The sequence below is a fragment of the Talpa occidentalis genome, unplaced genomic scaffold (genome assembly GCF_014898055.3).
Source record: "Talpa occidentalis isolate TD23 unplaced genomic scaffold, MPIMG_talOcc4v2.1 talOcc4.9, whole genome shotgun sequence".
Taxonomy (NCBI): Eukaryota; Metazoa; Chordata; class Mammalia; order Eulipotyphla; family Talpidae; genus Talpa; species Talpa occidentalis.
Window position 1 is genome coordinate 96,400,757 of NW_023605305.1, and position 16,191 is coordinate 96,416,947.

Consider the following 16,191-nt stretch of genomic DNA (forward strand, 5'->3'; position numbering starts at 1 on the left):
CACTGGCTCTTTACCAACTGATACACAGGCTATTTTAATTTTTAGTAATTAGTATGATCTTAGTATTTCATTCCCCTAGCTTTCAATTTCCCCTTAGCTTTTTAAGCCCCAGCTTCAGCAATTTAAAGGTTGCAGCTCCCAGTTGCCCAGTATGTCTGTGCTGTAGGATATGCCCAGCTGCCATCATGGCTTGTCATGATGACTGTGACCTTCCTGTAGTCACTGTGGATGTGGCCTTGGTAGCCTTTACCACTAAATGCAGAGCTTTACAAGTAAGGTTAACCACCCAGGTTTGCAGATGCCAGGCCAGTATCCAGGTTCCCATGGCTTATTGGATATCTTAGACTTTGGACTCTAATGTTCTTCTCACCACCTATTGGTCCAGACACCTCTCTATTCATACTGACCCAACCTGTGGGCCAGGCTGAAGGGACACACCTGTGTTCTGGGGTCATCTCCCTACTTCTCCCGAAAGCAAGGAGCCACCTCAGTCTGGCAGGTCCTCAAGGGCTCTGCCCAGGTCCTTGGGAGGGCTGGTCACTGCCTGGAAAACCTCAGGGATTTGGGATCCTTTGCTGAGCAGGGCCACCTTCTACACGGTTCTGAACACCAGGGTGGTGTCCTCTGGTATGCCTGCTGAGCTTGTGGCGCGTGTCTTCCAGTTGTCTGCGGTGTGCTCTGGTGGCTGTATTACGACTACACCAATGACCTCAGCATAGAGCTGGACACAGAAAGGGAAAATATGAAGTGTCTGCTGGGCTTTGCACTTGTGTCTACAGTTATCATGGTAAGAACTGCCCTTCCAGCAGTAAGTCGGGTAGCCAGCCAGAACTCTGAAATCTAAATGGTTACATTGAACCCCTAGAAACTAGAGTTTATTTTTCTTTCTCCCTGGAATGGGCATCCATCTCAGTGTAGTGAATGTATGTGCATACTTAGTGCTTTTTTTTTTTACTTGCAATACCTATCTAGGAGTGCTCAAAGATAAGAAAAAGATCTTACTTCTTTCAAAGTCATTATTGCCATGCTCTGAGGTTGATTAGTTTTCAGCCTCTGCTCTGTGGGTGTGAGGTGGAGACTGTAAGGTGAGTCTGGGGACCTGTGACAGCTCCTGTTTCCTGCTGGGCCGAGGGGCCCTCCTAGCCAATGGATGCTAGGCTCTCAAGGGTGTGACAGCTCCTGCTGCCTTCAGCACAGAGAGTCCTTTGTTTCCAAACCTGCCGGCTATTTTGGTCTTCAGAGAACCTGCCGCCCCTCGGTGAACTCCTGGTGGAAAACAGGCAAACAGACCTTTGAAACACAAGATACTTTTGTTGGAGGCGAGTGATTGGCAACTGAAAATCATGCCAGTCTCCCCCAGGTGCTGTTAGAAGTGCTGGAACCACCATGCCCCCGGGGTCTGGATTTGATTTTGGGTGACCCTCAGTCATTCTTGCTGGTGTGTTGCTTGCTAACCATTTTATGGAGGAGCAACAGATGGGGGTTTCCAAAAGCCCATTAAATTCTTTCAGCAAACACAGACTCTTAACAACTTAGCTCCCTCTCCTAAGGAAATTCTTCAATTCCCAGATTTGGTACATTTTCTACATTTCTCCGTTATGTTGAAGTTACAGGCTGGTATTCTTCACATAAAATGCATCTCAGGGAGCAAGTGGACAGTGAAGGGGAGTTCTTGGTTAGTCCTGCCTCAGCAAGGACCAGACCTCTAGCTGAGGCCAGCTCTGTGAAGGAGCCAGGGAAGAAAGGGCCCCTCCTGCACCCCAGGTGGAGGTCTAGGGCTGTCAGGATTGGGAGGGGGAGCAGGACTGGCAGCCAGGAGAGAGCCTGTTTCCCTCAGAGCCCTCCACAGGGCTTCCTTTGTCTCCAGGAGAGGTACCATTAATGGCCACCCATAGGCCAGGCCAGGGGTGAATTTTCCTCTTTACCAAGTGTAAGGTCAGCAAGCAACAGGGGAGGTGAAAGCAGACAGAGTCTGTTTTCAGCTGTGGCTGTGAGGACCGCCCCAAGGCTAGTACAGAGGGTTGAATTGAACCACTGCTCACACGCTGTTCATTTGACACATCACTGCTACTTCCTGAGTTCCAGTCAAGTGCTGGCTATTGCATGTGCTTATCCCCATAAAAGTCCTAGATTATTCATCACCATCACCATTTAAGGGGCCCCCATTCTGGACGAGACCCTGCCTTAAGTAACAGAACTAGCAAGACACAGTGGAGACATAGCGCATGCCCCGTGCAAGAGGTGTTAAAAGCAAGTGACACCAACGTGGTGCAGAGGGAACACTCCCAGCCTTTGCAGTCTGGGACCTGCATCCACATCCATGCCCCAGTGCCTGCCATGAGACCTGGGAGAAATGACGTCCTTTTTTGTCTCCTGTCATGTGAGACAGCTCATCCACAGGGATGTTGTCTTCCCTCCTTCCTGAGGGCATCCACTATGGAATCTCTGTATTCCTGCCAGAAGGGTCACCACCCATAATGCACCCCAGCTGGAGACTGCAGCTGGGAAGCAAGATGTGCTGTTGAGAAAGAGGATGACCATGCCCAGGGAAATCACTGCTGCACTGCTTCTCACCCCATTAGCTCAGTGTCGGCCCCACAGTGCCCTACCAGGTGAGGGAAGGAGTAGAGCAAGAGAGAGCCAAGCTACGTCCCTCTAGCGAGCACCACACCTCATCCCCAACACTGATCTCCAAGGGGAGCCAGATTATCAGGTGCCCCATTTCTCCTTCACCCCTCTTTCTTATCCGCACTTTCCTAGAGAGGGAAAGAAAGGGGAACATTAGTAGAAGAGGGATCTAAGCATTGGGAAGGACACCTCCCCATCTCTTCTTGCTCTCCTGGGAATTCCTATCTCATCTTCCCCACTTTCTCCCCTCCTTTGTTGAAGTCCAGTAGTGACAATACAGGCTCGCCCAGTGCCCTGAATCCCCAAGATGCTGCCAGCTATCTTGGCCACTGGTGTGAGGATGTGTTCCAGCCTCTCCAGTTCCCAGTGGTAACCTTAAAATACAACTTGAAAACATTGTTCTGGGACAATGGGGGTGCCTGTGAATATACTTTACTGACAGCTGCAGTATAACTGCTGGTGGCTGTGGAGTGTCAATGTGCACACTGGCAATTGAGAAAATGGAAGGAATGGCATTGAATGGTGGCCTCGGGGCACCAGCATAGGACAGGTTGAAATGCAGCTCTCCACAGCTTAGGGCCCAGGAACATGAAGTCAAGCTTGGGCCCCATGGAGAGTCAGCTCTGCTGTCTACCCCACCCAGGCCACACTCCGAGCACTGACCCCATTAGGTCACGATGGCTTCCACCAAGGCTGATGGAATAGCAGGTTAGAGTTAGCTCACCACTTCCAATGAACTTCCTTGCAGTGTGCTCTAAGGGTGAGGAGAACATCTTATACACATATATAATGTAACTTGTAAAACACACATGTATTTAAATCTACACATATGTCAGCATTCCACTCAGAAGCCAGAAGCCAAGTTTATTTGCCCAAAAATTATATCATATTATTGTGTTAAAATTTTGAGTAAAAAATAGTAAAGAAATGGAAATAATAATCAAAAGTCTCCACAAACACAAAAGTCTCCTGGTGAATGCTGCCAAACTTCCATAGATCTGACACCCATTCTTCTCAAACTCTTGCAAAGATTTTTCAGTTAAAAAAAATGTTAAGTTCCTCTTCCTTGTTGATTGGGTTCAACATGAGGACACAGAGATGGACATCCCTGCTTAGCCCTACAGCTCTCCAGTCTCCGCTGGGCACCTTCCCTGCTTCCCCTGACTTTCCCCGCAGCCAGGTCAGGAGGCTCTGCTCCCAGCCCTGCAAGCAGTTTTGTAGAGTTTTTCCCACTGTCCTCTGACTGTGAGACAACCTTCTCAAATAAAAATTTCCATCTTCCAGAGTGTCAAAGTGAAGGTTTTCCTCCACTTGATATGAGATCCTTGGGGTACAGGGAAGGCCAAGTCCTGCTGGAAGAGCAAGGGCATTTTTGGCCAAGGGAATGGCACATGTGGGGCCAGATGGACAGAGAGGGGCCTGCTGAGCCTTCCCTTGGTAGGACCTGAGGGCAGGTGCAGTGAGGCACCATCCATCAGGGAATGTACTGATCTTCAGTGATAATGGCTTTGGTCTTTACCTAGAGGCATTGGGGAACTATTGATGGATTTTGAGCAGAGAAATGACATGCTTGGCTCTACTCTTTACAAAGCTTGCTTTATCAGTGGGTTGGCGGTCAAGGGGATTAAAGTAAAAGGCTTATCAAGAGGTTATTGGGGTCCACCCTGATGGCACAAGGAGTTAAGCACAGCACTGTGAAGCTGTCCGCAGCCTCTGTAGTGCAAATTCAATTCCTGGCCAGCGCAGCAGATCTCTCCTGTCTTGCCCACTGCTCCCCTCAGCAACTTATTTCAGTCAGACTGCCTGTTCTGTTCCCTACTCTGTCTTGGTGAATCCTCTCGCCCCCTGCACCTCTGGCCTACACCCCAGTTCTTGTATGCATGAATAATGTTTTTTTTTTTTTTTAAAAAAAAAGGTTATTGGGATCTAGTTGAGAGAGGATGAGACTTGAGCTGTGAATCAATAGTGAGAATAGAGAGAGGAGATAGATTGAGAAATCTATCAGGAGACTGAATCCCTAGGTGACTGGGATCAAATCCGGTGATTGTGCTGGGCACTGTGCCCCCTCCATGGACAGTAGGGATGGTCCTGCCCTTAAAGGGCTTCACCTAATGGGAAATTCCTATAAATAAACATTTATAGTAGAAGAGGTTGAGTATTCTTATCCCATACTTACCCTAACTTAGGTAAGTAAAATAGGATAAGTATAGGATATAGGTGGAAGCAAGAGGAGAGGACTATGACTCATTCTCAGACAGTCCAGAAAAACTGGGGCCACATGAGATAGGGGATATCAGGGAAAGTGGAGGTGTTAGGATGAAGGTAATGAGTTCAGAACAGGTGACACTGAGACTCTAGTCAGTGATGGATATGCTGACTCGCTAGCTCCTCGAGAAAGGCGAGGCTAGAGGATTTCATCTGAAAGTTATAAGCATCTAGGAAGGATGCTAAAACCACAAAGGAGTACGAAATACCCCCAAAGATCGAAGAAACAACTGAAGAAGTCAGAGGAGAGTCAGAAAGAAGTCCAACCAGAGAAGTGAAGAATGGAAAGAGTTTGAATAAAGAGTGGGCAAGAGCCAGGTGTGTGCTGAGGCTGGTAGGACTGGGTGTTTCCATGAGTTTTCTCAGGACAGTAGATGAGGACACTTAGGAAGAGGGAGTGTCCAGGAGTAGGAGGTCTGGAGGTTGAAGAATGAGTTGGGGGTGGAAGTGTAGATGGTGAGTGTGGAGACGCCTTTGAAGAAGGCCTTTGTGAAGGGAGTGAGGGAGATAGCAGTGACTAGGTAGGAATGTGGGGTGAAAGGTGGTTTGTTTCTTTAATATTTATATGCAGGGAGGCCACAGCTGGTAGAGAAGTCACAGAAGTTTATTGGAAGGAACAATCACTGTTGTTTCCTGCTATACTTGTGTTCCCATGCCCTTTGGAGTCCTTCAGCACTCAATGAGTGTGTTGGCTGCTCTGTGTGTAGGAGGAGGTGGGGGTTAGGACAAGACAGTTCCCTGACCCTACAGGAACTTCTTCTCATTTTCTCATAATCTATGACCAGACTGCAAGCTCCTGTAGGGCAGAACTGTGTCTTATTCACTGTTAATAGCTTCAGGACCTAGCACAGGGACCAGCACATAGTAGATGCTCAGTTAGTGTATGAGAAATTATCTATTCAATTGTAGTAAAAGTAGCCAGTGACTAAGATTATTTTTTAATAATTTCCATCATTTTGAATAACTTCTCAATCCCTTTCTCACCAGGCAGTTCTGCTCGTCTTGATTTTCGTCCTCAGAAAGAGAATAAAATTGACAGTGGAACTTTTCCAAGTCACAAGTAAAGCCATCAGCAGCTCTCCTTTCCTGCTATTCCAGCCGATGTGGACTTTTGCCATCCTTACTCTTTTCTGGGCCCTCTGGGTGGCTGTGCTGCTGAGCCTGGGGACTGCAGGTAAGGGAAGTGCCTGTGGGCTCCCTCACAGGGCACTCATGTATGGAAGACCTCGCCACTTTAGAACCATTGGCCTATTCCTGTGGGGACCAAGTGGCTAGCAGTGCCTAACGACTTCAGTGGTGCATGAAAGGAAACAAGTGTTTGTTGAAAATGTCCTAAATTCTAAGCTCCATGCTAGGTACTTACATTCTCTCCTTTAAGCATTGAAATCCCCTTTTGGCATATATGTCATGGCAATCAAGTTGCAGGCAAGAAATTGGAGATTCTGAGTAAGTAATTGGCCAAAGGTCATATAACTGGGAAGGGCAGTGGCTCCTTCTGACTTTGGAGCTTGAGAATAGGGCCTGCACACTGTCCACCACCTCCCATTGTTCTGGTGTCTGGGGTGCACATGAAGAAATAGAAACTAGGCCTCCTTGGGTTTGTCTGTTCAAGATGCAGCAGGATGTGATGGCAGCTGGCTGGCGCATGGTGCTGTGCCCAAGAGTGGATGACATGGCAGGGACGGAGGTCGACCACCAGGGAGGCAGGGAGGAGGCATCATGGAGGTGGCAGGACACACAGCTCTGGAGAATAGACCTTACCCTGAAGAAGCTCCAGAAAAAAGATGAGGTCTTGGCAAATGAGGCTCAGGGCCAATGATGGGTCTTCCTCCTCTGCCTTTTAAACACACCTCCCCACGGCCTGTCCCTTCTGCACTGTGAGTCTGGATGAAGGACGGCATCTGTGATTAAATCCCCACTGCTTTGGGGCTGGAAATACATGGTCTTTTCTACTCTTGCCTTCACAAGTGTTAGGCACGCCTGTGGGGATGGGCCCTGAGCGGGATGGTAGGGGAGGGCGCTATCCTCCGGCCATACTCATTCCATCGGCATGGACTGATGGCAAGCTGCTCACAGTGAATGTCGATGGATGTCATGGTAGGAGAAATTTGGGGAGTAGGGAGAGTCCCAAAATGGATTCTGACCCACTTTGTGAGTCAGGAAAGTCTTCTCAGGGTATAGGCTGGACATTGCCTGATCAGAAAATGCAGAAAGAATCAAATCAGTTCAATGGGGATCTCAGCTAGACATGAGGAAAGGAGCAGTCACAGAGGGTAAGGAGAGAGTGAGTCATGAAAGTGGGGTACCATCAGATAGGGGCAAGCCTCAAGGCCAGCTGCTGGCCATTTTGGTTCCCTTTGTAGGCCCAGGTTGGGCCCAGGGCCCTGGGGACATGGATTGGCCTCAGCCCAGAACTAGGCTGGAAGGGCTGGAAGGGCCATGGGACAGCCACAGAGGGTTTACTCTGCAGGGTGGAAGGTAGCCCATTGTTCAGTCAGGCCCGTGAGTAAAATGCGGCAGCTCTCTGTCAGCGGAAGCGAGAGGAGCAACAGTGAGGGGAATGGTGGGGAAGGAAAGCAAATCTACATGTCCGTGAGTAAGTTGACTTTCCATTTTATCAAAGGGGGCCTGTCACACAGAGCAGCAACCAGCTTCCCAATTCCCTGGGGCCAGTCACCACAAAAACCAGGCTCTTGGTCTTGCAGGCCACGTAACCCCCTCCTCCCTTCCCACTCACCTGTGGGCTGACCCAGGTGCACAGAAGGCCCTTTGTTTTCAAAGGCCTTTCAGCCAGTGTCAGAGCCACAGGTTGGGGCTGGCAGGTCAGCCACATCCCTTTGCTTCACATAGTTTTGATCTTCAGAAGATGCCCCAGTGACACTAGCAAGAGACTGTGAGCTGCTCTCTTGTCTTGTGAAGAGATTTGAGCAATCTGGGTGGCGAGATCCCCGAGCAGTGCCCATTGGTCTCACTCACACCCTCAGGCAGATACAGCAGCTCTCTTCTCACCCCTGCCAAGTGTTGCGTGGGGTGTTCTCAGAGGGTGAATAATTGTGTGTTTTGCATCATGTCAGATAATCAAGTGAGTTAGTATCTTAATATGTAAAAAAAGAAGTAGAGAAAAGTTAAAGTTAGGTTGATCACATCTGCCCAGATCAGCCATTTCTCTATACTGTCCATCATCTCTCAACTAGCTGAGGAGTTCTGTCTTGTTGGGGCTTGTTTAGCCTATCAAGGTCCTCAGCAGTGATGTCCATTTGTCCATTGCAATTTGTTTGGTACCTGCAATGTGACAGTGACTCCTAAAACCCATTAGAAAATGGTAGACTGCAATAACTTAGGGAACCCAGCAGGTGAGCTGGCAGGTTGGAAAGAGACCAGGGGACCTGGTTACCCGCCTCTGATGGTCATCAGGAAAGGGGCCTGCAATCCTCAGAGTCTGAACTAGGGGAGAGGCCCACTTGGGAGGTCTTGGGTTACAGCAAGGACACCCATTCAACTAGAGTGGTGTGGGTGAAGGAAAGCATGGTTCAGGAGGGGTCAGAGAGAGCACAGGGCTAGATCCTGTGGACTTTTTTTATGGAACTTTGGTTCTCATGTGGCACCGGAGTCATTGCAGAGTTATAAGCAGAATAACGACATGATCTGACTTACATTTTTAGAGCAGTGGTCCAGGGAGGAGATGACAGTGGCTCAGAACAGAGTCATAAGGTGGAAGTGGGGTGACATATTGGATTCCACATTTATTTTAGAGGATTTGTGAATATGTTCATTGAGGGTGTAAAAGAAAGAAGAGCTGGACAGGACATGAGGTTTTCTGGTCTGAGCAACTGGAAGATGGGATTGCCTTCAACTGAGGTAGAATGCAACTTTGAGTGAAGCAGAAATACAGTTTGGGTTGTGCTGATGAGATGTCTTTTAAGCAGTCAGATGGAGTGTCAAGTAGACACTTAATCATCTGAGTTTGAAGTCTCAGGAGAGATCCCAGCTAGACATCTACATTGGGAGCTTGGGACCACATAAATAGTATTTAAAACCATGATTAGCATGAGTATAGAGAAGAGAATAAACCCATACACAGACTGTGCTGCAGTGTGCTTTAATATTAAGAGGTCCTGAAGTTGAGGAAGAGTAAGGAAAGGAGATGAAAGGGAACAACATTGGCAGGAGGAGAAAAAGGTGCCATCTTGGAATTTGGAAAGATTTCATGGAGGTATAAATGGTCCAATGTGGCAAATGCTGCTGAAAAATATAAAAACTGAAGATTGACCATTAAAGTTAGCAGCATGGAAGTGAAACAAAAGTTTCAAAGAAGTATTGAAGGGTGGGTCATGATAGGGCGCAATTGAGGAAAAGTGGCAGAAATGAATTGAAAGTATAAATAGAGAATCTTGAGGAATTTGGTCATAAAAAGGGATAAAGAACAGGGTAGGATCCTGAAGGAAGAAAGCAAAGAAGAGGTTTTTTGCTCTTTCTCCAAGATATCAGGAAGAGAGGAATATTTTGATGAAGCAAGAACAAAGGAGAGAATTCTTGAGACAACTTCACTGCAGGTGAGAACAGGCGTCTAGTGGAGGGGCTAGCCTTAGGATCACAGACAGCTTGTCATATTAAGGGGAGTCAGATCATGGGCCCATGCTGAGAGCAGGGGCATATGGGGGAAGACACAGGTGGAAAGGGCATATGGGGGCAGACACCAGTGAAAATTTCCTCAATGTTTCAATTTTCTGAGAGCATCAAGAAGTAAAATCATTGACTGAGAGTAAGGATGGGGAAAAACTACTGGAGGTTGGAGGAGAAACAGTTCAGAAGTAAAATGAATACATGAACATGGCAACATGTGAGTCCCTGATACTCACTCAGATGATACCTTCTTTCTGATTTCATTCATCTATCTCCTTCATTTCCCCCTAATAGCTGATATCAAGTGTAATTCCAGTGTGCATCAGATGCTTAATAAATATTTAAGTTCAGTTTTAGAACTGGAATCATTACCACTTAGATCCCAATTATAGATAACCCTCTATTTAACTTACTGTTCTAAGTACCTTACCCATACAACCCTCATCACAGCTTCTGAATGTGACTGCCAAGGGAAGGATAAGTGGTTATTAGTACTTTCTGATTACAGATCACGAAAACAGAGATTTTTAAAGCTCCCATAACCTGCCTGAGGTTGGCCAGCCATTAGGGGATAATGCAGAGAATCTCAACCTGTGTCACTTGCAAGCCTGAGGTTGTAACCACTGCTCCAGTGTTTAACTTCTCCACCTTCTTCATCTTTATGAGATGAGCACTGAGCTCAAGATTGCTTATCACTTATGTCAGAAACCTAGTCTGGAACCAAATCCTCTCACAGTTACTGATTTTTCTGCTAATATACCCAAGAGCCATGATTTCTTGGGATCTAGCTGTAGTTCAGTTCTCATTAATACCTGTTAGCTACACAGAGTAGTAGCTATATTGTAATAACTTATAAGTAACAAAAGTAATTGGTCCTTAAATGAGGGACTTTTCCTGCACTGACATGACTGTCCAGGAGAGGGCAGGCATGTACCTACAAGCACGCCTGCCCCACCCACAGACTGTCCAACTTGTCTCTAAGCTTTTACTCTTGAAGCAGAACACCTGATTGTTCAGAGAATGATGGCTTAAAGGGGTGGTTCTCAAGCAGCAGTTTTGTCCCCCAGTTAGCTTTTGGCAATGTCTGGAGTCATTTGGGCATGTCATAAGTGGAGGGGAGGAGGGAAGAAGGAAGTTACTGGTGTCTAGCAGATAGAAGCCAGGAATGCTGCTAAACACCCTACAATATACAGGACCCCCCCCCCAATGAATTATCTGATCCAAAATGTCAATTGGGGTGTTGAGAGGTTGAGAAAACAATGCCCTAAAGGCCTGTGAAGCCAAATCATAGGGAAAATGAGAAGGTGGCTTCAATAAAGATGTTTAAAAATCAGGGGCCAGACAAGAATAACTTATGGTTCTGCTTCTTTGGGGAATGCCAAGAGTTTGAAAGCCCATGTGGACCTTGACTTATCTCTTTGGCGATTCTCCACTTGCTCACAGTTGCCATTAGTTGCAGAGCTGGGACGTGTGAGAATGTGCCCTTGATGGCACAAGGCAAGCAAGAAGTGAGATCTTCCCTCATGCCAGCATCCAGGGCCTTCCTTCTTACCTTTTGTCTGTCAAGGAATTTGTCCCTCTTGTTCAGTGGGAAAACTCTCCTCCCTAAAACCATTTGTGATCTTGTAGACCTATTCTCACAACACTGCAGTCCTTCCCTGGGAACCCTGGGCCTAGCGGGTAGAGCAAGGTGCTTATTCTGCTACTCTATCACTTTTCTACTCCAAGGAGGGTTCTTCAAGACTCCCTAAGCACTTAATGCCAGTTGTGAGAGGTCACATTCTTTGGAAACACACCCATATTGGAAAAGCATAAGCATTTATCAATGTGTTACCTGAAATATAGATTGCCTCCAAGCCAGAATGAGCCCAGTGTTCAATAAAGTAGCAACTTCTCTCTGCAAATCAAGCTGCTCCTGTTTCTCACGAGATTTATTCCGCGGAACACAGAGCATAAGCAATGAAGCAGCCTTCCCCTGGGGAATTGGTTTGCTCTACAGCATTGTTATCTTCTCCCTCTTCCTTTGCACAGACCCTGTTGTGAATGTCTAAGGACATATGAACCATCAACCTAAAATCAATTTGTAACTGTGAAAGGAAATATGAAACTATCTTTAAATATTATTCAAGGGCCTCCCTGGTGGTGCAAGGGGTTAAGTCTCAGCACTATGAAGCTATTGGCAGCTACTGCAGCACGAGTTGGATGCCCAGCCATGGAGCTACCCACATGGTACAGCAGACCTCTCCTGTCTCGCCTGCTGCTCCCCTTAGCACTGTATCTCAGTCAGTCTGCCTGTTCTGTTCCCCACTCTATCTCTAGTGAATCTTCTCACCCCCTGCACCGCAGGCCTATACCCCAGTTATTGTATGCATAAATTAAAAAATCATAAAAACATAAAGCACCTAGGGGAAGATATCTAGAAATCAAGCATAGCCACAGAGCTGGGATTTGGATTTCCCAATTCAAGGCTTGAATGGCCTTGAATTGCAGAGCTAAATCAAGGGCTTTTTCAGAAAGGCAAATAAAGAAGGGTACGGTCATGTGAATGGCAGAGAATTGACTTTCTGGCTGTGGTTTAATTCCATATTGTGATCCTGAAAGTCAAGCATAATAGCCATTCTCACTTATGGGGTGATATTTTTATGAGGCCTGATATATATGGGAGAGTACTTACCAGCTAATCTCACTCCATACTGAAACTACAACCATAAAATGAGTGTTATAAATAAGGATATTTTAAATGTGCTAAAGGAGCTTGCCTTTGAGATGAAATCTGAAAGAATTTCCTTCAAAAAAGTAAAGATCCTATCTTTTTTATAAAGTCCAAACTTTTGGTGAAGTAGGATTCTGTAACATAGTCCTAAAGGCTTTGTGTGATTTTGTAACATACCAAGTTGTATTTGCATCTCAAAGTGATGTGGTAGAAAAACCACAGGTTTTAGAGTCCAGCATGTCTGGGTTTATTTGCTCCTTCCATTAGCCATGAGCAGTGAGACTTTACAAAAGTGAAGTGATTGTTGCAAGCCTAGGTTTTCCACATTCTGAGTGGGGCAAGTACTACAGCATCAGCCATGTGTCTTGCACATTGCCTGACCCATCTGTTACTTTCATTTTGTTTCTTGATATTATGCATGACCTAAATGTGTGTTCTCAATTTTTAATTTTTGCTCCAGAGATCTTAAATTATGGTGGGTGCTTCAAACTTCACTTTGGTATCTGCATTTCAAATACTGTCAGATGCCAGGCATGAGGAAACACAGCTTGTTGCTCAGGATACATTGGTGTAAAGTATGTTTATGTTTTAACTTTAGGAACTGCCCAGGTTATCGAAGGTGGCCATGTGGAGTATGAGCCGCTCTCGGGCATTCGGTTTATGTGGTGGTACCATTTAATTGGCCTCATCTGGACGAGTGAATTCATCCTGGCATGTCAGCAAATGACTGTAGCTGGGGCAGTTGCCAATTGTTATTTCAACAGGTAGGTGGAGTGATGACGCCTGTTGGTCTATGTGCTTTATGTTTTATATCTCAAACAGTCTTTTGGAGTCTTCACATGGCCCCTTTAAAGGGGCTGGCAAAACTAAAAGATAACACTAAAATTTGCACTGGGTGCTCATTTGGTGGTGTGAAGAAATCGTCTACATTAAAATCTGTCATATTTAGAAGCTCTTTTGCTTTGAGCTAGAAAATTCAGAAGCCAAACAGGGAAGTCATTAGACTGCTTAGAATTTTAAAAAATCTGAAGGGAAGGAAGGGTACATTTCTCCTGTAAAAAATCCATTCTTGGGCCTCCCTGGTGGCGCAAGAGGTTAAAACGCAACCTATGAAGCAATCTGTAGCCACTGCAGCATGAGTTCGATCCCCTGCCAGGGAGCTAAACATATGGCACAGCAGACCTCTCCTGTCTTGCCCACTGCTCCCCTCAGCAGTGTATTTCCATTAATCTCTCTGTTCTGTTCCCCACTCTGTCTCCGGTGAATCCTCTCACCCCCCACACCTCTGGCCTGTACCCCAGTTCCTGTATGCATAAATAAATAAATCTTTAATAAAAAAGTCCATTCTAAGTGACTTGCTCACTTAGTGTTTGGTGTTTGGAACACATTTCAATAAGTTCCATGAACCTTATTTTATCCTATGTAAAATAGGAGAATGTTTACTTAGAAAATAATTATAAATCCTAAGGAAATTATATATATAGTTTGTGTTTATATAGTTAAGTACTAGTGAATTAATTACCTGTTTTTATGTTCACCATGAGATACGTAAGGCTTTATACCCCATTACCTCACCAGAATAATTGAGGACACACAGCCCTTTAGCTCTTTTGTGTGTGTAACTCTCCATGGGGCAATGATAAAACTGCAGGCAAGAATTGTGGGGCCAGGACAATGATAGGGTTGGACTCAAAACAGGAAGTTTACTCCCCGATAGGGCTGATCCTCCTCTAATCTCTCAGACCAAATGAGTAGATAAACTTGAGTGTAAATAGGGTAAGAAAGCCAGCCAGAAATGATTCATGCCATTGAGCAGTTACCTCCTGATGATAAAGAGTACTGGAGTTTTAATGTAATGGCGCTATTTGGGATCCTCCATCATTACTGATTTAGAGATGCACAATGGGCTATAACACTTGGCATTAAAAACCACCAAGCAACTGGAAGTGGGTGGTGTGTGCTGCTTGCTCCTGAGTAGGGGGCAAGGCTATTCTAACCAGATTGGCCCTGCAGATACCAGCTGTTGGACAGCAGTGATTTTGTATTATCTTAGAATCACAAACCAAACATTGTCAATGAGAGCTTTTCTGGTTTGTACTTCCAGTGAAACATACATTTATCTCCTAACCACCTCCCCAATCCACGCCCCCCCAAAATGACATATGAATGAAATATACAAGGACAGTATGAAACAGAGGCAATGACCAAAAATAAGAAATGTCAATCAAGTGTTGAAGGCTGATGGGAGGAGGTATGAGGGAAGATGCTCAGCAGAGAATCTGTGAGTTGGGTGAGAGAGGAGGGTGAAAATAATATGCAAACTGATATGAGCCACAAAAACCTAAAGAGGCTAGGGAATCCTCAAGTAATATATACTTCTGAAAATAAGTTTAAAATCTTCCTAAGGAGCAGTTAGGCCCCAGATTCCCCCTCCACACCATTAGAAGATGAGAACTTTCCTCTCTGGAAAGGTGAACCAGAGAGTCTGTACTTGGGATATCTGGCAACAGCTGAGGCCAGGGATAGGCTTTATAGTGAAAGAAGGAGGAATAAGCAAAAATCTAAATCCTAAAAATGAGGGCCCACCACCACCATTCCACAGCTCAGTGCCCAGGATACTGAACACTCAGTATCATGGTACCCAGTGCCATGACATCCCCTAGACAGGAGTAAGAGGATTCTTCTTTGGAGAAATTGTTGAGTCTAAAGTGAAGAACTATAGATAATGCCATATGGAGGTCTCCTGTTGAAATGACCTGATTCTCTGACTCTGAATCAGAGGGTAAAATTCACCAGTTAACAATGTCCTCACACAGTTTCCAATTCACTCTTTAGTGCCTCACTCTTATTTGTGATTGGATAACCAATGATAATTAAACATTTTATTTCCTTTCCTGTACAACTTTTGGGTTTTCCTGAAGGTTAAAAAAAACCCTGTAGTGAAAGAAAAAGATCAAAATGAACAAAGCAAATAACAAAAGGAATTTAAAGAAAAAAGAAATAGTGCAGGCAGCAGAAAAAGATGACAAAAATAAACTATAGTATTCTTATAGAGATCAAAGAACACTGCATCCATAAAATAACAACCAAAAAAAAAAAAGAAAAAGAAACAGTATGAGAAAAGACTCTTAGCAATAAAAAATATATTGCAAAAGCAAAAATTTTCTATCAAAGGATTAAAACATAAAGTTAGAGAACTCTTCCAGGAGGTAGAGCAAAGAGAAAAATGGAAGGGGGGAGGGGTAATGTTAAAATATAAACTTAGGGGATCCAACATATGACTAATATAAATTCCAGGGATAAAAAATAAAGAAAATATAAGGCATTAAAAATGAAAATTTCCCAAAGCTAAAGGACATGAATAAAGAGAAAATCCAGAAACTTCTAGAGAGAAAAATAGACCATAGTCAAAGAATCAAGAGCTGGGATGAATCTGACTTTCAACAGGCACTCTGAACCAGGAAGGCAATGGAACAAGGCTGTCAAAATTCCAACCTAGAATTCTATATCTATTCATACTGTTAGTCAGAGATAAAGAAGTGTGAAGTCATATTCAGACATACAACAGTCTAAAAGATTTCCCTCTCCACACTCCTTCTTAGGAAGGATGTTCTATACCGAAATGAATGAGTAAAACATGAGTTTCAGGAAATGAGTTCTGACACATAAAAGAAGAGAAGGGAATTCCCAGGAAGCTAGTGATAAAGCAGGTATAGAAAATATTCAGTCCAAAGTGGAGTAGGGGGCAGTGGCTCAGGAGGGATTTCTCTGAAGGGCAGGGTGGGGGGGGGGGTTGGGGGGGGGGAGGGGGCAGGAAGCCAAAAGAATAGCAGATTGTGTAAACATTTGGAAAAAAGATTCATACTTTGGTGAAGCAGCTGGTGAAACTAATGGAAATACAAGCAAATAATAATGTGAAACAATAATTAACTTCAGTAAAAACTAAAAGTTGTACAGGAAAG

General features: G+C 45.1%; 1 protein-coding gene across 2 annotated transcripts in view; it reads left to right on the top strand.

Annotated features, from left to right (window-relative positions):
* Positions 1-16,191, top strand: part of SLC44A3 (solute carrier family 44 member 3) — a 62,774-nt gene that overhangs the window by 15,963 nt on the left and 30,620 nt on the right. For both annotated transcript variants that reach the window (XM_037498995.2, XM_037498994.2), the window contains exons 8-10: positions 663-787; positions 5,881-6,067; positions 12,828-12,993. In XM_037498995.2, coding sequence (XP_037354892.1) covers positions 663-787; positions 5,881-6,067; positions 12,828-12,993 — 478 coding nt within the window. The remainder of the gene's footprint in view (positions 1-662; positions 788-5,880; positions 6,068-12,827; positions 12,994-16,191) is intronic.